At 32.9% G+C, this 25,733-nt stretch overlaps 1 protein-coding gene across 2 annotated transcripts; it reads left to right on the plus strand.

The window, feature by feature from the left end:
* The first annotated feature begins 2,535 nt into the window (after window positions 1-2,535).
* LOC111999171 (uncharacterized protein At4g15545) lies at window positions 2,536-14,879 on the plus strand. Of its 2 annotated transcripts, XR_002881563.2 has the most exons (11): window positions 2,536-2,985; window positions 4,672-4,740; window positions 6,827-6,877; window positions 7,011-7,074; window positions 7,236-7,310; window positions 7,750-8,007; window positions 8,295-8,340; window positions 8,437-8,515; window positions 8,617-8,749; window positions 12,754-12,929; window positions 14,512-14,879. XR_002881563.2 is itself a non-coding variant. In XM_024031290.2 (10 exons), exons 1-9 carry the CDS (start codon window positions 2,686-2,688, stop codon window positions 8,707-8,709), a joined length of 1,035 nt encoding a protein of 344 aa, XP_023887058.2. In that variant the 5' UTR covers window positions 2,536-2,685; the 3' UTR covers window positions 8,710-8,749; window positions 14,512-14,879. The 2 variants fall into 2 exon arrangements, 1 of the variants encoding a protein (XP_023887058.2); XM_024031290.2 differs by lacking the exon at window positions 12,754-12,929.
* The last annotated feature ends 10,854 nt before the right edge of the window (window positions 14,880-25,733 follow it).

The following is a 25,733-nucleotide window of genomic DNA, read 5'->3' on the forward strand; positions in this document are numbered from 1 at the left end:
GCGGACACATGCATAAAGCATGCACATGCATACACGCTCAAAAACTCAAACCCAGCATCTAGAACAAGAAAAAATTAAAACAAGAAATCTAAAAATCTATCATGCTTCAAATATGAACGTAAAATAAACCTAAGTTAACACAAGTAAATAAGGTATTTTAAACATGAAAGTAACAACAAACAAACAAAGAAGTGAAGAGCCAAAGTTTGAACCTTTATCTCAACACAAGAACTCTCTAGAGTTTCGATTTGACTGTTCCCCTTAATCAATCTAATCAATATAGAAACCTAGAAGGTTAGTAAAGTTTTAGAACTCAAAAGTCAAGACCAAAATAAGTCCCAACCAAGTAAAACTTGACTTGAGGATGTTTTAGTGTTTAAAAACTCCTCATTTGATTCACTATTTTCTAGTGAATCTTGTATATTTGTCCTCCCTTGTAAAAGTGCATTTTAAGACTTTTTATAGTAATTATAGAGGGGTGTAGAGCAGCTCCTAGACGATGTGGGATTCACTTTCCACGAATTTATGCCCAAAAATTTTCCTTTCATATATTCTGAGACCCTAAATGCATGCACATACTTTGAGTGTGCGTGCGAACACGCGTGCATGCGTACACACACTTAGTTTTTTTTTTTATTTTTTATACTTTTATTTTCCAAAAATATCTTTTCAAGTCAAGATTTTACAAGATTGGGTCCTAAATCAACTTTTGGGCCTCACAGTGATGTTGCTATTGGAGAATGGGGGCTCGGGTTGTAAATGATACAAAATGAGATGTCTACAATGACATCTATTCCATAATAATTGATCTTTATTATCATGTTAAGACACTAAATTTTGGTGATAGAGCAATGTTGTTAACTTGAGACAAAGAAGTCAACAAGACTTGGTTGAAAGTTATATTAGAGTTCCAACATGACTTTAAGGTTGTCTACACTGTCGTAGTTGAGTAAAATAAAAATAATATTTAAATGGTTAAAGGGAATAAAATAAAATATATAAATTGATATATAAAAATAATAACTAGAGTGATGTGTGTATATATATTAATTGACCTCGGTAAAAAGATAAGAGCGGACTTTTTAGTTATATTTAGCTTAAAGTAATGCAATAACCACACATTATTTTACAATTTTTTAATTAACAGTTAATGTGACAAAGTCAAAATTCTTACATCATTTAGTTTAAAGTAAGACCTTTTTAGATATACATCATTGTAAGTTTCTTTAAAAAATCTTCTCCTCTCTCTCCGTGTGTGTGTGTTAATATTTAGTATTCTTAAAAAAAAAAAAAATTAGCTTAAAGTAATGCAATAGCCACTCATTTTGTCTCATTACTAACATCACTTTTTTTTCTTACCAATAACAACTCAGCATACTAGCAATTTATAAAATTGTTTATGACTTTATCATTTTTTATTAGGTTAAAATTTGGTTGGGCTCATGCCCCAAGCCTCAACATATATAAAATGACCCATCAAAAAAAAAAAAAAATATATATATATATAAAATTATCAATAAGATTAAAAAAACCAAGAAAACAAAAAGATTAAAAACCAATTAGATCATTGCCTAGGGCTCCCTTACTAGAGAAGGCCCCAAATTTGGGGGCACATTTATTTATTTATTTTTTATATATAAATATTTTTGGGAAATATTAAACATTTTAGTTTATTTTTTTTTCACTATTAAGAAGGCTCAAAGAATTAAGTAATGCTAGAGATAAAGATAAGACAAATTTAAATAAATAGGTCTTACAAATAAACGTGTTACTAATCACAAGTAATTCAAATAGGAAAATGTTAAAAATATTATAAATTTTACTACATAACTTTTATTTATTTAATTATTTTTATTCAAGATAAAAATTTTACTCTAACCTAATCTAAGTGTATATGTGTGTGAAATTCTCTTTTAGAGACTTAAATCTCGGCAATTGCCTTCCCAACCCCATAAGAACTTATACTTGTATAGTGATAACTGCACCAATGGTGTGTGGTGGTCTTTATAACTTTTATAATTTGATATGACAATGAATATGATAGGTAGATTTTAACAAATTATTAAATGCATTTTTGAAGAAATATTTGTAATTGGTGATGTATCTTTATAATTCTCATGTTGTAAATTTTATAATATTTTTAGTATTTTTGCAAGTCTCATGTCATTGATTACATTCATTACAACATCAGTTCGTAGTAAAATTTGTTATAACTTTAGTATTTTCTCAAAAAAAAAAAATCATATTAAAAAGTAAAAAGAATAAATTTTTAAAAAATTGTTCTATAAAATGTTAATTAAATATTATTTAAGTGATATCAGCCTCGGCCCAGATTGCAAATTATTTTTAAAAAAGATTTTGGCATATTTTATTGCGTGTCGGAATGGAGGGAAAGCTCCAGCTCATAAATTTCAAACTCAAAAAAGTCACGAAAAATTCAAGTCATTCTTTCTTCGTACCAAACACACACACACAGAAAAAGACAAAAAGAGAGAACTTAAAAAAGAAGAAGACAGCTATATAATACTAATAATAATAATTAACATCGAAACCAAACCAAATCAAACCCGTCCTGTCCAAAAAGGCAACTACTCATAACAACATCACCTGTCCCACTTCTTCATTTCTCCAACTACACAAAAATTCATCGAGAGAGAGAGTGAGGGAGGGGAGCAGTGATCAGGTATGTTGCAGCAGAGCAGCGGAGGAGGGACTGTGACTGTGGTGGGCCCGGACTTCGAGCTCCCCGACGAGATACTCTCGGTGATTCCGACGGATCCCTACGAGCAACTCGATCTGGCCCGGAAGATCACGTCCATGGCGCTGGCTTCGCGCGTGTCCAAGCTCGAGACCGAGGTGGGCCGCATGCGCCACCGCCTTCACGAGAAGGACCAGGCGCTGTTCGACCTCGAGGAGCGGTTCGGTTCGCTCGAGCGAGCCTACCAGGAGGCACAGGCCAGGCTCAATATCGCTCTCGATGATAATGTACGTGTTTGCTTACCTACCTACCTGCCTCTCTAATGCTTTTAAGGCGTTGATTGTTTGCTGAGAAAATTTGGGAAAAAAAATGTTTTTTTTTTTTAAATTTTTTATGTTTATGTTTTAATTGTTTTTCAATAAAGTGTGGGGGTGTTTAGCTCAATTGAATAAATAGTTGTGTGAGTCAAAGAAAATGAATTGTGTGTGTGTGTGTGTTTTATTTTTAATGAAAAATACTGTTTAGTTAAGTTATTTAGTTCTTAATAATGATTTGGTGGGGGGTTTTTGTGTTGTTTGGTTGAGGAGAAAATTTGAGAGAAGAAAAAAATTTATATATATATATATATATATTGTTTTGAGATATGAGGGATTCTTGTCCTTCGATTTTTTTTTAGCTATAATTTATTTATTTAATTAGTTATTTTATTATAGAAGCAATGATTTGGTGCTGTTTGTTTGTTGAGAAAAATTTTTGGGGGGGGGGGGTGGAGTTTTGAGGGTTTTTATGTTATTTTATTTTTGGGTAAGTTTTAGCTATTTTTCTTAAAGTGTGGGGTGTTACTGTTTAGCTCGATTGAATAAAATAGTTGTGTAGTTCAGACAATGTGTATGGTGGTGTTTTTTTTTTTTTTTTTTTAATAATAAAAAAATGTTTATTTAAGTTGTATAGCTTTGAATGATGATTTGGTGGGTTTTTGTGCTGTTTGGATGAGGAGACTTTTTTGGAAGGAGGAAAGAAAAGAAATCTTTTGAGTTTTTTTTTGGGGGGTGGGGGGTGGGGGAAGGAAATTGTGAATTACTTTTGAGTTTTTTCTAGTTTTGGGATTTTGGAAATGAGTAGGATTTGATTAGAGTTACAGTGAAGCTTGATTGTGTAACCTTTTCAATGAGAAATTTAAGTTGGGATAATTTGCAATTAGGATATGAGAAAGTAGTGCTCTATATATGCTCAAAAAGAAGAGAAAGGCGAAGGTAGCAATTTCTAATTTTGAATTTTACATATTATTATTTTCAATAAAAAGGTTTTGTTTGTTTAAGCTTAAAATGCCAGCATAATTTTCAAAGCCAGCTGTTTTCCCCCTCTAGTTACAATTGTATTTTTACATATCTAATTTCTTTAAACAAAATTGGCCAATGAAAATAAGCCAATCCAAACACACTCTTAAACTCTATTGAAGTTTTTTATAGTTGTGTTGTGTGCTGTCGACTGGAAACTGATGACTGTACTTGTTGATAGAAACCCGAATAAGTAGATATATTAGATCGTCCTGTAGTTGCCAGCAAACTGATTTGTTCTATGCTATTTTGGGTTGTCAATTAATGATGGGTGGAATCAGTTCAGTAAAATTGTTTTTATTAAGCCTAGAGAGTGGAATTGTATAAAAAGGATGGGCCTATATGAGTATGCTGTATGAAAATGTTGGCCCTTATAAGTATGGATTTTGTGAATGATTTGAGACCTTAATCTTTGCCCGGTTGCCAAGAAAATGGAAAAAAAAAAACCTTTGATTGAATTATGACAAGTTCGATATTTTGTGAATGTTAAACTAATTTAAATCAAGTAGTTGTATTATGGTCTAAGAGAGATGGGTTTTTAGCCTCCATCTATTTCCCTTCAAATCCTCATTAAAAGAATGAAGCATTTGAAACTGATTTTTGCCTCCTTTTTTTTTTTTTTTTTTTGGATTGAAGATGAAGCTTTCAAGGGAACGGGATTCTTTGGAAATAACTACAAAGAAGCTTGGCCGTGATTTGGCAAAGGTGAGGTTTTAACACTTGTCCAAGGTTGAATTTTAGTCATCTAGTTGTTCATTTGCTAAGGTTCTTTATTTTCTATTCTATTAATCTTGCAACTTTTTCTTCATGATTGAAGAATACTACAATAAGTTGTATAGTGAATCTTGGACTGCCTTTTCTCTTTTTATTCCTTCTTCCATAATCGATGACAAAAGTGAGTCAATGGAGTTGGAAAAAAAGTTATTGGAATATAATGGTAGGCTTTGCCTCCATCAAAGCAAAATTCGTTTTGGTCATTCCTTCCATCATATATTTTTATTTCATCCCTATTTCATTCCCACCAAATTAAAAAAAAAAAAATCTTTAACACACTAACATTCGCTAGATTAACAAAAAAAATCATTATTGCCAATCATATCCTAAGTATTGGTTCAAGGTTTAGTATATTGAAACTTCCACAAAATTGATTTCTAAGACAACTGTAATGGCCATTTAATAAAAAATTGTATAGAACAGATAGATGTAACTTCATTTAAAATGTCTAGCTAATGTGAAATATCAGAAACATTTTACATATAGACTAATCTGTTGCCATGAACTTTTAGCTGCTGATTTCTTAAATAAGTTTATAGAAATAACTGCGTCACAAGGAACTGCTTATGTTTGTGTATGATGCTAAGTTTGGCATCTGTTGTAGTTCGCATTTCCTCTATGTTTACCTTGTTTCATTTTATTTTCCAGAAGTTAAATTAAATTTATTGTTTGGGATGTTAATACCAATTTGATATGAATCACATGTAGTTTGATTGTAAGATTATCTGCTTCAAGTGGCCAGGAAAGATATGCTAAATTGAGTCCATCTGATATGGCCTAGTGGCTCCTGGTTAGAGTTTGGACCTGCTTGGTGATGTTCAAAGGCCTTAAAAATGCTTAGTATTGGGCTTCTTTGATATCTACTTTTGTTTAACAAAGTGGTTTTTCATTCATTTGGATGCAGGACAACGCACTCTCAAAAGAGGACTTGATGTTTGAGGAAACAAAAAGAACAAAAATTACAGAACCTAGGAATCACCACCAATTAGTGAAAATAGCGAAATAAATCTAGGAATCACCACCTAGGGTTGTTTGGAATCAACATCAAGCATTGGAGAAGGATAGGAACACTACAATCACAATTGCCACCAAGCAATCAAAGAAAACTTCCAACCCAAACTTCATTAGTCCATGATCAACTATCTACAATAGTGAGTCTAGGGGTCTTTTAATAGGCTCTTCTAATTATGTCAAATATGGAAAGAAAATAAGCTCATAATGACATTACATCACATATGAAAATAAAAATCTAATAGCAATCAAATCTCTCTAATAACATCCATCTTTGTCAATCACGATTTATAAGGCCAAATAAAATCAATCTTCATTAATAGGTCCTATCACAGTGTTAACTCCAGCCAGCCCTATGTACTAATTCCTAGGTTTATTTTTATATTTCTGTATTGTCTTGCAAATTTCTTTGGAGAATAGCATACTGTAGCTCAAATGTCATCTTCACCTCTTGTAAGGGAAACTGGGAAAGGTGCAGGATGAGTTTTTAGTTTCAGTTGTTCAAAGATTTACTGGGTGCATGTTTAACTTACTAGTAAAATTTGTTTTTTTTTTCCCCTTAATCCATGACTGCAATTATGTTTATTTCAGCAAATGAGTTTGTTCATCTTTCAATTTGTATGGAATTTTCTTGTTTCCTTTCCTTTTTCTATTTTTATCCATATCTGTATTTCATCTTGTCTGCTTCATAGTACTTATTCCTTTTTTTTGGATAGGTAGAAGCACTATAAAGCAGACAGGATGAAATATAGTGCTTCTAACTGTACTTATGGAATTCCTTACTATATTAACTCGAGAGATAAAGTTACTGACCTATTTTTTAAATTAGGACTCTCAGTTTTTTGGTTCCCTCATGTTGCCCATTGTCCCTTGTTCTTCTGTTTAGAGTTTCTTTCTTTTGTTACTTTCAGTTTTGCTTGTTTAACATGTTTGTTGCTACCAAATCTTTATTGTGGATACTGAAAGCTTGTTTGATAACTGCTGGCCTGTCTTTTTGAATTGACAGTTGGAACAATTTAAGAGACAACTGATGCAGTCCCTAAATGATGACACAACTGTAAGATTTCCATATTTAGTTTGTTTCTACTCTTTTTTTAACAAAGACATTTCATGAGTTATATGGATCTATTGTATTAATGAATTTTTTTTTTCCCTGAGAAATAAATAGCTTTTATGTTTTGTTTTAACAGACAACTGAAACTGTTGATATTGGTACATGTGACCAACCGGTTCCTAGGGCGTATCCTGATAAGGGTATATTACCTGACTTCATGAATCTTTTGATAAGTGTGACTGTATTATGAACTAATATTATCTAGCAGATGTTGTCCTCTTTGTCAAGGGTCTCACATTTGTTTCTTTTACGTTTTCTGCATGTGGTTGGCATCATACATTCATCTTTTTAAATCTTACAGATGAGGGGGCAAATGGCTATGGGGCACATCAATCTTTGACTGGCTCAACAGACGTAGCAAATAAAAATGATGAAGGTATATGATCTGTTTGTCTTTTTAGCTTAGGTTGTGCCTCTACATGGTTCCCTTTTAACAGCTTACAATTTTGTTTATAATCATATTTGATAGTGCATATGATCTTGACTTTCTCTCAATAACTTATTTTAGAAATCTCGCCATGGATTACACATTATTATTATTCTTAACTTATTGGATATTAATTACTTTGATCAATAAACACATGTTCTGCCTATAATTTTTAAATACAAAAAACTGGAAAATTAAATATTTGATCGATCAATAAACTGTCTTGAAAATTTGCTAGCATGGAGATGGAGGGTGTGTAGAGAAAATATAATCCAATGGTTAATTTGTCAAAATACACATCCAATTGAAAGATATAGAGTAGTGTCACATAAACCTATTATATGTATTTGAGGCATCTTAATTTCTTTATATTTTTCAAAAAATACAGCGTCATGGCGTTCTGGGCAAAGATTTTCCATTACTCCATATATCACACCACGGCTTACACCAACTGGAACTCCAAAAATTATCTCCACAAGTGGATCCCCTAGAGGTTACTCTTCTGTTGGATCTCCTCAGAAAACTTCTGGTGCAACATCTCCCACAAAACCACCATATGAAGGGCGTGCCATACTATCTTCGTGGTACCCATCAAGCCAGCAGTCATCAGCAGCAAACTCTCCTCCTCGAGGACGTTCACAGCCAGGTATTTAAAGGTTATTGGTATTTGAGTATGGTTTTGATGGCTTTTGCTGTTTTCAATAAGTAGGTTTCTTCCTTTTCAACTTATTTAGGCTTTGATGTGATTTTTGGTCACCCTAATGTCCCCATACAGCTTGCATGTGTATTTTCTGGTCATGTAGCCTGTAATAGATGATGACAGTCTGCTGATTAGCTCATGTCTCAATTACATTTAATAGATTGTTTCATTATGCTGTCTCATTTATCTTTTATCTTTTGCGGTTAAAAAAAAAAAAAAAAAAAACTATGTAGGGCGGACTCCTCGAATTGATGGAAAGGAGTTTTTTCGTCAAGCCAGGTGTGTTCCATTATTTCTATTCCACTATATGTTGACTAATTTACTGCAATAATGATGGGGTTCTTTACAGACTGATTTACATATTTCCATAATCAGGAGTCGGCTATCATATGAACAGTTCAGTGCATTTCTGGCCAATATCAAGGAACTGAATGCTCAAAAGCAAACTCGAGAGGTAATGAGTTGTTGAATGCTTGGTTGTTTGCTACTTTTAAGCAAGTAAAGTGCTTGCACTTATGCTAAACTGGTAAATGGTTTGTAATTATTTCCTTTCAGGAAACTCTAAGGAAAGCAGAAGAGATATTTGGGATGGATAACAAAGATCTTTACCTATCATTTCAGGGATTGCTAAACCGCAATGTGCGCTAGAACTCATAAGTACATTGCTTGTGATGGTTTTTAATAAGTGGTATGTCTATCTTCAGTCAACATCTCTGTGTTTGTGTGAGACATCAGTAGCCATTCTCCACTCACCTTTTCATCACAAGGCTTGGCATGTGTGTGTCATACCTTCCCTTTTGAGGTTCCACAAAATAGTCTCCACAATTAGTTTACATCTGAGATCATTCTACTTTACTTTAATTCGAATTCATTGTAAATTTTGCATGCCTTTTGAAGCCACCAAGAAATGCATCTAATGTGATTTATCATTTGGAGAATCATTATAGAGCATTGCATGATCTGCAAGTGGTGATTAATATGAAGGCCTTTGATCCTTTGCTTTTCATTTTAACTTTTCTTGCACAAACCTGTTGGCTGTTGAGAGCCTAATGAAAGAGGCACAACACAAAGTAGTCAGGACTCCTTTGTTTCCCATAGTGGTAGAGCCTCTTTCTGAATCAGTTCCTAGGAAACTGGTTAGAAGTTGGTGCTGATAAATGTGTCATCTCCATCTTAACTTATAGTAGAGAATCTCAGTTGATAAGAATGCTCCGATTTTATTGGAGTAAGGGATACAAAACCTTCCATAGTAGTATATATGATAATAGAATAAAGTGATAACATAATGATTTTTCATGTGCTTACTGGATCAAATGGAACAATTAATTTTGAAATACTAAGGGTAACTTGTGAATATAATCATATAATTATTTTTTTTTCATGGGCATCATATTGGATGCATGACAACCATTGAGATTGAATGCTTGAGATCAAAGAGTTCTCTTGCTTAGAAAGGTTGCGGATAAGAATAATTTTTAGTCAGAATGAAGAGAAAAGAAAATATTTCACAAAAAGGTTGGCTAGGTACTAACAAGGATATGCACATTGAGACATAATAGAACTTACATTGATTTAAAATTAAAAGTAGCTTTTCAAAATAGTATATCTTCTAGATTAAAACTTTGCTTCATAGGAGAAATCACTAGGCTTGGAGTAAAGCTATTAGAATATTTAGGGAGGAAGCAGTGAATTGTTAGCTACTTGCTTCAAACTACTTCAGCACTAAGTAACTTCAAAGAGTTAAAATTGCTTTATTATTGTGAGAATTATGGTTAAGCGATTAAATTCACCATTTTCTTATGGTTTAAGCTTTTGGGACAATCGGTAATTTAATATGGTATCAGAGTAGGAGTTCTTGAGTTCGATTCTTGGCTTTACTCTACCTCCCATTTAAAATGTTAAAAATCTCACGTGTTGGGTCACACTTACTAAGGGGGAAGGTTAGGCCCACACATGAGGGGAGTATTAGAATCATAGTTCAGCAATTAAATTTACACAACACTTATTAAGGGGGAGTTTAGGCCCACATGTGAGATGAGTATTAGAATTATGGTTAAGTGATTAAATTCACAATTTTCTAATAGTTTAAGCTTTTAGGACAATTATTAATTTAACAATTATGATATGAAGTAAGTTACTATCTCCATAGCAAAGGAAACCACAAAGAGTCACTACCTAGGGTTGGCTGGAGTTGGCACTAGACCATATAACTAAAAGAAGCTATTATCAATCTCAAAATTTTCTTTAAAAAATGGAACCCAATGGTCTTTGAATAGAGTAACAAAGTACATAAAAGAAACCCCAATTATTAAATGGCTGTGCTTGGTAGGTGAGGTCTTTAGGCTCAATTATTAGTAGGCTTCATCCATTAGGCTACAAGTTGGGTCAACTTCTTTTTATATCTATGCCCATAGGTCTGTATAATTGGAGGCTTGTATCTTGAGTCCACATCACTGAACTTCCTTGGTAATATTGTAGCTGGTAATTTGACATACTAAACACCAAATTTGGATTAATTCTACCAACACAGGTGGGTAGGTAGAGAATAACTAGGGGCGTGAGACAACTCTCTCTAAGGAACTCAGCAAAATAGCCCCGTAACTTTGGGAGAAGGGGTGCTTCTATTACAAAAATTATCAAAGAAAACCTGAAAGTTTTTCTTTGTGAGAACAAGAAGGGGAATGCCATTGTTGTCAGGGGTTTGTAACAATCTTACTTCTCTAGTTCAAGAAAATCAAAGAAGAGTTGATGTGGAATTTGATGCAAAGTGGTGTAATTTTCAATATTTTACTAATGAATTGAAACAACTTAATCCTTTCATGAAACAGAAAAGTTATGAAAGTTATGGTGCTTGTTTCTGTCAGCCTCACTGAATAAGCAAGAAAACTAATCCTAGTCTTGACTTCCAAACTTGAGCACCCTTGCCAATACACTTTAAGGGTTTGTTTGGTTGAAGGGATTTTAGGGGGATGGAAAATGGGGAGAGAAAAGTGTAGAGAAAATGAATTTTGGGGGTGTTTGGTTGGAGGGATTTTAGAAGGAAAACTAGTGGTGCCTAGATTTGAATCTCCCCAAATTGGGGAGAAAATAGGAAGGAAAACAAGGAGCTTTGCTCCTTATATGTTTTGGACAAAACTACCCTAGCACCACAACAAACGTACTGTTTTTGGTTTGTCTTTTCTTTCGTTTCTTGTCTTTTGTCTTTTTCAATGTTGTCTCACTCTTTTTTTTTTTTTTCCCCCTTCCTTTTTAGTTTTTTTTTTTTCAATGTTGTTTGAGTCTCACTCATTTCTCTTGTCTTGGGTGCTCATTTGTTTCTTTTCTCACCAGTTTTGTTTTGTTTGTTTGTTTTTTTTTTTTTCAATTATTATTTTTATAACAGTTTTGGGTTCTTGAATTTTTTGTGCTATTTTCTTGAGAAAAATAGTGTCCATTCATACACAATTTTTTTAATAAAAATCTAATGTTACTTTTTATTTTTATTTTTTTATAATCTAATAGAGATATGATGGTAAATTTATACAAACTCTATTTTCTATCCTCCTATTTTTCTTTTCAACCAAACAAAAATGTTTTCCATCCCTCCACTCTTCCACCCCCAACTAAACACAAATGAGGGAAACCAAAATCTCTTTTATCTTCTCACTTTTCCATCTCCCAACCAATTGGACCATAAATTTCTGAGAAGTTTTACATCAATGTCTAATGCAAGAGTTTCCTCTATTTAACTTATGATGCTGACTGAAATTACATAATGAGTGCAATATTGTACAAGACGATGCAATGTTTTTATTTTTTATAATATTAGTAACTAGTAAGTTACATGCATCTAGTGCGTGCTTATGATCTCACCATCCACCGTTTTCTTTTAAGGGGAGGAGGTGCCATTTGGGCTAGAGCTTTTTGGCAGAAGCAATGGATAAATTTATGGTTGCTTTTGATGTTTTAGATAAATTCATTGATGTGCAGATGCCCCATTTGTTTTTCTGCCAACAAAAAATTGAAGTTGCCTAGATTGCTTACTCTGGCTTCAACCGTTGATGTACAAAATCTTGAAGATTGTATGACTACCAAAAAAAAAAAAAAAAAAAAAAAACACAAGCTTGAGTTTTCCTGTAGAGCACATGTACTTGGCTTGATTTGGGAGCTTATTATAATGAAAACATCATAATTTATACAGTGATTGACTTATGATGCTTTGACTGATGGTTGGATATTTGATATTACTAGTTGTTTAAGAAGCAGCTTATATGAGTATATCCCACTTTGATTTGCACTGTTTAAGAAGAATGATATCACTGTACTTAATAAAAAAAAAAAGAAAAAAAAACAGAAGAATGATATCACCGTAGCATTAGTGATTTGCTGTTTAACTAGGATCACATGTAGCCATGAAGGAGTATTGTTAGGAGCGGTTGTTATTGAGAAAGAAGATTGAAGTATCACTTATATGTAACACATTGGAATGTGTTTGACTAACTATTGACAACCAATAAAAAAGTCTGTGGTAAGAAACTCAATGTATGTGTTGCATTAAATTTATGGCTCACATTTTTGTTACAGACGTGAGAACTGAAAACAATTCTATGAACATTAATTTTTTTGGTTATATATTAAAAAAAAGACAGACATGATCCTGGAAGAATGTATATTGATTCTGAAATTGGTTGTGTTATTTTAACCTCCATCCAGGGTTTATGATGTGGCTCAATGGCTGTGTGAAGATGCAAAAGTAAACGTAGCGGGATTTAAATCGGATTGGATGGAAAGGGGTAGAAGGATGCTTGTAATACCGTGGGTAGAAATAACGAAGAGGATATTATAAGCAGGGAAATGACAGAGACCTTAGAAGATATGATGGCATGAAGGTAAAAAATACATGTACTTGACCCAATTAGTTAGAAAGGATCCATCCAATGAGGTCTAGCTCATTTGGCACCTCCTCCCCTTATAAATCCTAGGTGGAGGGCGAGGTTTGGGTTCAAGATCCACCCGATGTGTGTATAACTTGTCAATAAAAAATAAAAAAAGGATCCATGGATCTAACTTTGGAAGAGTATCAGGAAGGGGACTCTTTTCTCTGTTTTGTTAGTTTTAAAGTGGGAGATGGCTTCTCTATTAAATTTTTGCTTGATCTATGTGGGGAATTCGCTCTCTAAGGATAACTTCCCAGAACTTTATGGCATTGCTTGTAATAGGGATGCTTCAGTGGCAGAATTGTTATCTCTTTTAGGGGATAGTTTTAACTGGAATGTCAGCTTTGTTCAACCAGCACAAGATTAGGAGTTGGACTCAGTTGCATCTTTCTTAGGTTTGATCTATTCTGGTTTGATGAGATGGAATGGAGTGCATCAGCTTTGCTGTAAACCATCTTCCAAGCAGATTTTTGATGTTAGATCCTATTATAAGGTTTATAATTCTAATACCCAACTCTCTTTTCCCTGGAAAACCTTATGGAAGCTGAAGGTGCCAACAAAGGTTAGTTTCTTCCTCTGGATTGTTGCTCTGGGGAGGATATTAACTACTGATAATTTGAGGAGGCATCCACTTGTTGTCTTTGACTGGTGTTGCATGTGTAAGAGAGATGGGGAAACTACTTATGCATTGCCCTATTACTAGAGAGGTTTGGAACATGGTGTTTTCATTATTCAGGGTTTAGTGGGTTATGCTGGGTGGGGTTGTGGAACTGCTGGCTAGATGGTTGAACAAGTTCAACAGGCATTGATCTCCGGTGATTTGGGTCATGATCCCTCATTGTCTCATGTGGGGTATTTGGTGAGAGAGGAAAGCTTGTAATTTTGAAGAAGTGAGAGATCAATTCATGATTTGAAGTTTTTTTCCTCTAGACTTTGTTTGAGTGGAAAAATGCTTTGGGTGTTCTTACTTTTGATTCTTTGGCTGATTTGCTTGATTGTTGCAATTTTCATTCTCTATAGTTTTGTAATTGCTGGTTCTTGAGCTAAGTTTATCTCAATATGTATAAATAATTAAATATTAATAATATTTCTATGCAATATCTCGCAAGGTGACAATAAAATGGCTGCCATGATATATTTATCAGCAGTGTCGATGATAACTAATTTTAAAATAACATCCTGTATTGTTTTCCAACAATGAGATTTATCCTTCAATTCAAAATGTTTGCTATGGCCTGAGAGTTTCTGCTGTGGTAGTGAACAAATGGCATAAGTTATTGTGGACATAAAGCATTGCAGACCTAGATATTCCAGGTTCTGGGAAACGCTAAACACTTGTTTAAAGATTAAAAAAAAAAGGTTAACTTCCATTTGACTTTCTACTTTGAGTGAATCCACATGTTTGGACCTGTTTTCCCATGTTTGTGGTTTATATTTATTTTATAATTGCATTACTTATTTTAGCCTTCTGATCAAGGACTAGAAAAATTTGAATTAATCTGTTTGGATTTTGGATCGCTATTATTGATTGCAGGTCAATTTTCCATTAGTGGTTGGCAGGTTGTGGACCAAACTTGTTCCTAGCTGCTTTGAGTGGTATTTAATTTGTCGAAGTTGTGATCAACATCAGTTTGATCAGCTATAGTTTAGCAAACAAGAGTAGGGTTTTGTGGGGTTCAGTATTTCCCATTTAGTGCAGGTATGCTGTGTAAAAAATTGCTTTGGTTTCTGCATCACCTGCTCGGCTATCTAAGAGTATTTATTGACATAACTGTTAGAAGATTCATTTCTTAAACCTGCTTGTAAAGAGGGAATGCTCTTCAATGCATCTGATATATTGCATCTTCTCTCTCATACAATTCATCTCTGATAAATGATTAAATCATTGAGATTTTATTTTTTTGCTCTAGTGTGCATGTTGAATTACATTTATTACGTCACTGCCTATCAACATTTGATTGCTGTTGTGCCAAGCTTGGTTTACTCAACCATGTAACATATTGCTATTATTATTTTTTTGATAAGTAGCATCAAGCATGTAACATTTTGCTATTAGCAAGAAATAATAAATATTGCCTATTACCGGACTTGTTGAATGGTGATTGTTGTTCCAGCCAATGCTGTAACAGAAACCTTGAGCCCTATTTTTTTGATAGGTAGTTGTGATAGTCTTTGTTATCATTATTGTTTTTAGGCTTATTTACGCTATGTTGTTTGGGCTGAAATGTAGGATAGATATGTGGGAAAGGAAAATTGAGGGGAGAGAGCCCTTTTCACTTTTTGTTGGGGAGAAAAGAGGGGAAAGAAAATGGTGTGGTCAGGTGTTTTCCCCCCATGAGCCACCAGTTGCTCTTGATTGACCTCCCTCCCCAATCACATTTTAAACAAAACCCTCACCTTTGTTTGCTAGCACAAGCTGTAACATTTGCTTCGTGGCTCAAAGAATAGGAATTCTAGTAATCTGTGACAACAAAGTTGGTCTTGAAGGTCAAGTGGTGGTGAGAAACTTTTTGGGGGGGGAGGGGGGGGGAAGGGGTTGGAAATGGTTGGTAAGATAGAAAGGAGATGAGATGGTGGAAGAGACGGGATGAAAATGAAGAATTCAACCGTAGGGAATAGGGAAGAAAGACAAAAACAGAGAGATTAGCAACTGGGTGACAAGTGTTGAGAGAGAGAGGTGAGAAACTTTGGGGGGGTTTTGGAAATGGTTGGTAAGGAAGAAAGGAGATGAGATAGCGGAAGAGAAGGGATGAAAATGAAGAGAGAAGAAAGAGAAGGAAACTTAGGGAATAGGGAGAAAGACAAAAACAGAGAGATTAACAACTGGGTGTTGAGAGAGAGAGAGAGAGAGAGAGAGAGAGAGATGATTCAATTCAGTCTTTTTTAGTTCATCTGTACAATTTCAATTTACATTGTTAAGTTCATCAAAACAATGTTTTGGAAACTGAAAAATACTAAAACTAAAATGAGATTGGACAAAATGATTAAATTGAAACCAGATTAAAGTTGAAAGGATTGAAATGAATTGAAAACATGTCAAAAGTTATATGGTATAGTTTATAATATAGTATTTAAAAAAAAGAAAAGAGAAAGAGAAAGGAGAAAGGAGAAAGAGAAGAATGGATCAAGTTTGGCCTCGCCCGAATTTAATTAAAACCAACTAAAGTCTGTTCAAGCTTGGCCCAAATTAAATTTAAACATATGTATATCATTACGCATATATTACAACAAATTTATCAAAAATTGGAAGTTTCTTGCAATTTATTTGTTAATGTAAATACGCTATTGCTTGGTTGATGTTCTTGTCAAACCTTGAAGCACCTTTAAAAAAAAAAGGGGGAAAAAAAAAAACTTCTTTATATAAGGGCATACTTGTATTGTAAATTCTCATAAAGGTATATATTTTTGTCTTTTTATTTTTCTTCTCAACTAAAAGAAATCAATATACTATATTTATTTTACTCTGCACTAGTTTACGTGTGCCAGATGCTTTGTGCTATGGATGATTATCTCAACTCTCATGCTGTACAAAATGGAGTATGCTTTGCAAGCAAAGGCTTGTCTTTGAAGAGACCTTGGGGATTAAGTTTACACTGAAATTGACATGCTTGTCTTTGAAGAGACCTTGGGATTAAGTTCTCACTCTGAAATTGATATGCTTGTCTGTCCTTTGTGCCGTTCTGTGATTAGATTTGCAAATTGATTGACGTGCAAGTTGACATGCTAGCTAGTCCATGGTTACATACGTGGGGCCATGGATGATTTGTCCCATTTTTGTTAAAATGTTGGGTATGCTTTACTATTTACAAAGGCACAAGACTTTGACGGCGTTTCAAGTTCCCGCGTCCTTTATAAATAAAGAGTAATTCTAGAATCGTGTCAAGTTCCTAGGTCCTATATAAATGAAGACTAATTCTAGTATCGTGTAAAAAACTGCGAGTTTTACCAAAATCATCTTGTGCGGTAGATTGCAAATGTCTGCATGATATTTTTATATGAACCCATCATTTTTTATTAACCACTTTTAGTTTGTCATATGGACAATTGTGACAAAAGTTATTATTTTTTACGTGATTTTAGTATTTTTGATAAATAAACCCTTGCTATTAGCATGCTACTTTTTCATGAATGTGTCATTGTTTAGATTTGTAATAAGTCTTTGCAGATAATATTTTTCATAATTATTGATATAATCTGTTGTGCATAATAAAAATGATCTAAATGGTGAATTAGGTGAAAGTAATGTTCCAATCACAATGGACATTGCTTTTTTTTTTTTTGATAAATTGATTGTTGGGGATGAGAGGATTTGAATCATGGATGTTTAGGTTGGAAACACTTCGAGATGCTAATTGAGCTACAAGAGTTTTGTCTACAATAGACATTGTTAGTTGTGAAAAAAGTTGTCCTTATCGATACTCTTAGATCTACACGTTATTTTGCTTTCACAATAGCACATGTCAACGTGTGGATGCACTTACATAGTTCACTCCTTTGGATGTGTCTTCTTTAGGAAAAATGATATTGTGTATTTGGTATATGTAACCATCCTCTTACATAAGGGTGAATTTCACAAGCGTAAGGCTCATCCTATGTGAGAGGGTGATTACATATATGGGATACACTATATACCCGCTCATTTTATGAAGACTCCTATTATTTCAATAAAAACAATTTGAAGAATCGTCCAGTCAATTTTTCTTATGGCTCTTAGGACTAAAACAGTTTTGTGATAAAGGGAATAATTGTGCAAACAAAGATAAGGGGAATAAAGAGTTCATGGCCTGCAGAAAATTATAGTGTTTATGTCGGACAGAAATTTTGTTTTGTCATCTGTGGCATGCAAGAAAGTATTGAAAGGTAATGTTCGACGTAAAATTTTTCAAGTATATAATTGAACGGTGAATAACGGCATTGATTATGAATATTCTAATAACAATTATTTGGGTGGTATCAGTGAAAGAAAAAGGTTATAGAAAATAGATTTTGGGCCACCTGCCCCAGTTAGAGCTTTGTCGATATTTATTTATTTGTATTTTTTTGGGCCTGGCAAGTTGAGCCTCCTTCGATTATTCTGTATCATTGCTTAAACAAATCATTCAAAAGATTGCGAACAAGAAAAGTACTCTAATTGCGTTTAGACAAGGGAGGAAATTCCAACCCTAAGATGCAAGAGAGAAAATGTATTTGTACACGAAAAGCTTGACAAATCAACAAAAGAGTATCTAAGCTTGCCAGGAAAAATTAAAGTGTACTATGGAACACGAATAATTCTCATTTGGCAAATGATGGAATGGTGAAAAGTGCTGTAGGGACTCGGACCAAAAATTTGAAAAGATAAAAATAAAATGCTGTAGCGATCTTATGCTTGAAAATCAAGCTATAGATTCACTTCTAGGCAACATGCACCATGCACCAACATGAGCTTGTTGGGGGCTATGAATAATTTGGGGACGGGGTTTTAGAGATAAAAGATGTGTTTATGTTAGAATCTTAGATGATTGGAGAGTAATTTAATCTTACGAGGATTATGCTAAAGAAAAGGGTTTATTTGTTTTTTCATGCAGTATAACAATTGGGAATTATTTTAATTCGATTATACTGTAATTTTTGTTCCCTTTTAAACTGACATAAACCTTTAAGAGTTTTGTAACTTAACTAATAAACACATTTTAATGTTGTTAAATCTCGGGTTCAAATCTTTCCTCTTCTCCCTATCAAATTATCATAAAATGGCTTAAATTAACTTTTGTGAATTTCATGTTTGACTAAACTCCATTATATATATGGGCCTCATCCTTTTTGTCTTTCTTTAAAGGGTATTACCATGACTTTTGAGTGGAGTTGTGGTGTGCCTTTGTGTTGGAATCCATTTCCCTCTCCCTTGTGTGTGTGTGTGTGTTTGTTTCTCAAAAAAAAGAAAAAAGAAAAAAAAGAAAAGAATGGGTAATTGTCTCACATTACTTAAGAGAGTGTGTTGTGTGTAGTATAACTTGCTTCACATTCCCTTAAAAGTTAACATGACTTTTGAGTGGAGTTGTGGTATACTTTTGTGTTAGAACCCATTTCCATCTCCCTTGTGTGTGTGTGTTTGTTTGTCAAAAAAAAAAAAGTTGATCTAATGAAGATTAATTTTAGATGTGTATGATAAAATGTTACACTGAGTGTAAATTAAACCTAAGTGTCATTAAAGAAATAAAGTTGGCAAACTTAATTAAGATTTAACACACAAATTCAAAAACAACTCTTTTTTGCTTCAATAAATATTTGGATTACATGCCAGGATTGATGCAAATTAATTAGAAGTTAGGTATCAATTACCATGACTAAATAATATATATATATATATATATATATATAAATGTTTATTTTTTTTAGTATTTGCATTGACAAGTATGTATGTTAATTAACAAAATGGGTTCACTTTGTTAATCAAATCAACAAAATGTTTAAGTTATTTAGAGCTGTAAAGGGAATGGTAATACAATGTAATCTAATTTAAGTTCGCCAAAGTTGATCTAATGTAGAGTTATTTAGATGTGTAAGATAAAATGTTACACTAATTAAACGGTGGTAATATAATTAAAAAATAAATACACCACCACAGTTTACGAATCATAAATCCCATTGATAGAAAAAAAAGTGTGATAAATATATGTAACCTTTTAGGGTTCTTGAGCAAGTGGATTTTAAAATTGGTATAGATGCATATAAACTCAAAGATTGTGTCTTATTTGTCTCGTTAGAATGAAATTTAGCATGATCCAGAACATGTGATAAAGGCTCACCAGACAGATAGAAGCTTGAGCGGGCCATGCACAAGCCTGACACTTTTGACCATGATCTGGGGCTGGGTTTCTCCTCATGTTCGAACTTATTCATTTAAGTAGGCACTACGCAATAGGCACAATAGTAAAATTCGTACAAATTGCCTCAACCTAATCTCCAAATGACTTAAATTTTTTTATTTATTTTTCTGTATTGATGATACTGGGTATGGTATGTGCATGAATTTCCATAGGTGAATTCAGGAGGGTATGTTGGTGCCAATATCATGCCATTACCATTCGGATACGTAGTGGGTTAGCCTTAAAAATAAGAGTGTATGTGTGTGTTTTTATATATATATATATATACACACACACACATATATTAATGGCAGTTGAATGGGTCGTGTTTTGAAATTTTCTATATTTCTTAAGGATTTTGTTTTCCACCTTATATGTTTGGTTGAGAGGATGAAAAAAATAAAAAGATAGAAAAAACTTCTTTTGTTAAGTTTTCCATGGCTTGGAGTTTGGGACCTATTACTTAAAAAAGAAAAAAAAGACACAAGTCTTTTTTAACGTCTCTACTTTTGTTATGTCTCCACTTTTGTTATATGTTTTTTCTAATATTAAAAATAATGGGTTGTAAATCTTTAGGCATATAAAAATGATGTTTTATTATTTAAATGAATTAAAATTTGTGTTAATATGAAGAAAATCAACACACAGTCCTCATAATCTACTCATATCATTTTAGACACTCAAAATAATTGAGCTAGACTTTAGCTCATGAAGCTCGAGGTTGTTCAACCTAAATGTGGGAGCTAGTAATAACATACTCTCGAAAATCTTGCCTACAGTAAGAGCCATTAGCCCGCATGAATTAGGATAACGGTCGCCCTTAATATGCTATCAAGTCTTATTATAAACAAATTCCATGCAGTAATCGTGGTATGGAGTTAGGCTTTTAGGCACCAAAGACCCTATAGCCGGTGCCCTGGTGACTTTCCAACTTTTTTTTGGTTGGTATTCATTGTTCATGTCAACTATACAATCAACTAATTTATCATTTTCTTCTAAAAAAACTAATTTATCATTTATATCAATTAAAAGTTGTCAAATTGTTATATACTCTAATTGTGAAATCTCTAGATTAATTAAAAAAAAAATCCTTGATTTAAGACGTTTGGAGAGTATTAACTATGATCAATGCATAATTCAGATATCACATAGTGACTTGGTGAAAGATAATATTTTTCTTCAGTTATGTAAAGATAAATTGATGAAAACATGTTTGTTACACCGGAAATAACTACATGTTTTATAAATATGTGTGTGTGGAGACAAAGATTTTTTTTTTTAATTTTTAAATTTACAAATTAAGTTCTCCTCTGGTAGAGTTTATTTATTTAATTATTTTTTATGGGAAAGAAGAATTTATATTTAAAATAGAATAGAAGAACTATAAAGAAGTAGGACTGCATTCCTCGACCTTGATAATTGTCTCAAAACAAGGGAGGGCATCAACCTATATCAAAAGAACCAAATATATTATGCTTAAGAGACCATTTGGCCAGGCTGTGGGCTAATATCATTAGAATTTCTACGAACCCGGCCAGTTTACAAAAATGTTTGGGGATTGGGAGAGCAAAAAATGTTTGTGGATTGGGAGGGTTTATTTACATGGGTTTGTAAAAAATAAACTAAGCAAATGTAAAACTGTAGTTTTGAATAAACCGGAAATCAGTTATGGAAAAAAAAAAAAAAAAAAAAAAAATTTTTTTTTTTTTTTTTTTTTTTGTAGCAAGGTAAATTGCAAATTACATTGCTAAAGTTTAGAGGTGTTTAGATTTTACACCTTGAAATTTTAGAATTTGGATTTTACACCCTAAAGTTTGGGGTGTTTGGATTTTATACCTTAACGTTTCAGAATTTAGATTTTATCCCATAAAGTTTGAGAATGTTTGGATATAATACTCCCAAATTCAAAAACTCAAGAGTGTAAAATCCAAACACCCCCAAATTTTGAGGAGTAAAATCCAAACACTCCTAAAATTTAGGGGGTAAATTTCAAATTTTGAAACGTTAGGGTATAAAATCCAAACTCTCAAACTTTAGGGGGTAAAATCTAAATTCTGAAACTTTAGATTGTAGAATTCAAACACCTACAAACTTTAGGAGTGTAATTTGCAATTTGCATATATGTCACAATTGAGCCGCTGGTTTTGTTAGGACATATGTGATTTACTTGTTAGGAACATATGTTAATATTTTATGTAGTTGGCTAATCTTTTGACAAAACGTACTTTACTTATATTTGGGTAGATCTAGGATGTATTTAATACTTCAAGGAACAAGAGGTTAAGTCTAGTATTGAAGCCATGCAAATTTGTCCAAGAAACAAGTGAAGAAGTGCTGATTTTTTAAAGTTTGATAGCTGCTCGACACCTCTCGACAGCTAGGCTATATATTGAGATCTTCGGCTATTTCTTATCGTAATCTCAACACCTCTCGACAACTAGTGGATTAATCAAGAAAGTTTCTGTCCCCTTGATAGATTCTCGACATCCTCGATCAATCAAGAATTACTGAGTTTTACGAAATTCAGATTTCCAGATCTGATTTTCGACCCATGTTGACATGTATGTGTAGGGTTTCTTTTCTCATAACCCTAGATCTATATAACGCTTATTTTAGAGGCCGTCACATAAGAGAATACAAGGAGAATATATGCAAAAGGTGACCGATGCCTTATTCTTTCTGAAAGAAGTTACTGCATCCTTGCGCCTTAGGGTTTTATAACCAAGTGCTTCTTGATCTTCATTGTTGATGAAGTGAAGAACTTTGCAGCCAACATTCTTCTTCCTTAAGTTGGTGAGTGAGTTACGTACTGGGATTCGTGCAAAGGAGTTAGTCACGTACTAGGATCCGTGCATCAAAAAGGGTGGCGTTCATATATTGAAGAGTTCAGAGGTTCTGAAGCGATAGGAGGTTTCTGCTGTAAGTTCATTTACGGGGATTGTAGAGTTTAGGGACAAAAATTTTGTACTAAATCTGAAACTTCGTTTTAATATAGTGAATTGCTTTTCGGGAAGGTTTTCTCCTAGGTTTTTTACTGTGAAACTAATTTGTTTCATTGTTTTTCTTGGATTATGATACTTTGTCTTATTTATTTTTCCGACAATGATTTTGACATGATATTGATGTTTGTTTGTTTTTTTTAACAAGTTTTATTCATAATAAATCTAATTAACAATTTGGGTTTAAAGCTTGTTAATTCTATCAACCGGGGTCTAAATTTCTCAACAGGTTTAAGTAAGAATGTGGCTAATCCATGGGCGGCGCCATGTATAGTTTAGGGGGTTCAAATGAACCCCCTGAGCTAGCAATTTTTATTTTTTTTTATATATAATATATTTTGTTTTTTTTATTTAACCCTAACCCTCCTAAATAAAAATTTGAACACTTTGATTCTAAATCATTTTAAAACCCACTTGAAATAAGTTTAATTATGATCATCTTAACAATATTTTGATCTTTTTAAATACAAAAAAAAAAAAAATGCATAACAACAATCCAATTTTATCTAAAATCTAGGAGAAATAGTAAGCCCAACAAAAAAGAAAATTTTTTTTATCTAAAATTATTTTAAAAAGTTTTAAAAAGCCCATTTAGATCTTAATAAATTTGAAATAAAGTAATGAAAATTTCATAGTTTACATTGTACTATCATTGTAATATCTACATTGTTTATAAACAAATGTGTACAATATTGTATAGTTTTTGCAAATGTGTATAGTATAATTATCTATAATATAAATTTTACATTAATAGTACAATGTAAACATATAATCGTCATAATCTAATAAATAAAAGTATTTTAAGTAGTAATAATCAAAATTCACTTAACAACAACAATTAACATGTTCATTATATTAAGAAAAAATGTCAAATGAACTTATAATTTATTTTTTATTCTATTACTAGTACGTACTATAAACAAATTCTTAATAAGAAAACCGCCATTTAGATCGTAAGATTCATATTTTACTTAAGATATATCTTCTTACTGGCCCCTTTAAGAAAAAATCCTAGAACCGCCACTAGGCTAATCCACATTCGAATTGTATAACCCTTTTAGATGGTAGCTTGCCATGCCACGTCTAACCCAGCAGGTTACTATAAAACTGGGCTCGAATTTGATCAACCATGACACCTATGTCTTTAGGGTCTAAAAGGCAGGGTAAATGTTTGTCTTTTAACATGAATTTCAAGTGAAAACCAAGGAAAATTCTTTTGCTTCAGGAGGCCCATATTTGAGACACGCAAGTGGGTGTCAGGATGGCTGGCTGGTTATTATGTTGGATGATGGGATGGAAAGGCTATAACCACAGGCACCTGATACTATGTACTGTGTCTGGAAAAATCTTCCATTATCTCTATCTATTACTTTGCTTTTTGTGGCAAATAGACAGAGAATGTTAAAATTTGAGCCACAAGCCTCTAAGATACATTGCCTTTCAGCAGTAATTAGTTTCATCACAATTTACATTACCAAGTTGCTCTCTAAATTTATATATTTGTATACGATACTTAGTTGGTAAGATTAGGAATCTTTTGAGATAACAAAAGATATCGTGCCAAATGTAAGAAATCCTTTTTTTTTGAACCAGATACCATTCAAATGCAGAAAAAGTTTTCAAAAAAGAAAAACAAAAGTGCTAGCTAGTGAACCTCTTAGTTCTGCTACTTAGAAACAAAGCGCATATGACCTTTATTATTATCATTATCATTATCATCTATTATCTATTACCATTGCCATTAGCTTTGGATTAGTGTCTTATTTTAAATTGGGCGTGCATGCGAATGTCGTAAACTAGGTATATTATAGATTTTCATAATTAATATTCTGATAATTTATTAGGCTCCTCAAGAGGGAACCTAGTACACAAGCAATATGGCTTTGCAAACCCATAAGAAGGAATTTTTCAATTGTAATTCACTATGTGTCTCTAAAGTAGTGATTTAGCTTAGCTAATCATGGTCAAATGATTTGTCACAAAGCATTTTATTCTAATTCCTCCAATATTTGAGGCTTCTGAATCAGTAAGAAGGGTGATTTTGTAATCTTCAAAAGTAATGCAATTAGTTGGAATCCGAATTACACATCAATAAGGCCATTGGTTCAAATTTTCTCGCTCCCACCCATCCTCTTTAGGACCAAGACTCGCTCATTATCCCATCAAAAAAGAGTAATAGTATTTTGATTCTTAAACTTTAACAAATTTTTTTCTTCGTCTTTAAACTTAAATTTTCTTCTCATCCTTTAACTTTGTAAAATGTTTTTTTAATAGTTTAGAGACAAAAATAGAGGTAAATATATATTTATATATATTTCAATAGTTTAGGGATAAATATATATATATATATATATTTTAAAGTTTAAGGATAGAAGGTAAAATATTTTTAATAGTTTAAGGGTGAAAATCCAATTTTTCAAAGTATAGGGATATATGAAAAACAAACTTTTTAAGTTTAGGGATAAAATTTTTTTTTGGTAAAATTTAGAAACCAAAATAGTATTTACAAAAAAAAAGAAAAGAATAAAAAGAGAGGGATATGTTCAAAAGCATGAAATAGCAAATTTTGGCATTCATCAACCTACACTTGCACTCAACAAGCCCAATTGACCCACAGACACCCATCCGAAAAACGTTGGCTTTGAGAATTGGTTTAGTTGGAGTGGCATCAATGAAACCTAATCAAGGTTGAGTGGCGGGTTTTCCACATGGGAATCTAATGAACCTGACTTTTTTCGAAGTGTAGAGCTCAATGCCTTGCCTTTGTGATCATTGTTGTGCCACCATTCTTTGCTTGATATTTGATGGATATCTTGAGATCTCTGATAAATTTGATGGAGATCTTGAGATGCGGGCTAACGGATTTTAGAATACGTGATTGAGTTGGTTGGTGCGTTGACGCTAAATCC

Source organism: Quercus suber, unplaced genomic scaffold (assembly GCF_002906115.3).
Source record: "Quercus suber isolate HL8 unplaced genomic scaffold, Cork oak 2.0 scaffold_143, whole genome shotgun sequence".
NCBI classification, from domain to species: Eukaryota; Viridiplantae; Streptophyta; class Magnoliopsida; order Fagales; family Fagaceae; genus Quercus; species Quercus suber.

Coding starts and splice junctions, on each gene's coding strand:
- LOC111999171 (XM_024031290.2), top strand. CDS start 2,686: ATGTTGCAGCAGAGCAGCGGAGGAGGGACTGTGACTGTGGTGGGCCCG. Junction 6,878..7,010: donor CCCTAAATGATGACACAACT/GTAAGATTTCCA, acceptor TTGTTTTAACAG/ACAACTGAAACTGTTGATAT. Junction 8,516..8,616: donor CTCAAAAGCAAACTCGAGAG/GTAATGAGTTGT, acceptor ATTTCCTTTCAG/GAAACTCTAAGGAAAGCAGA.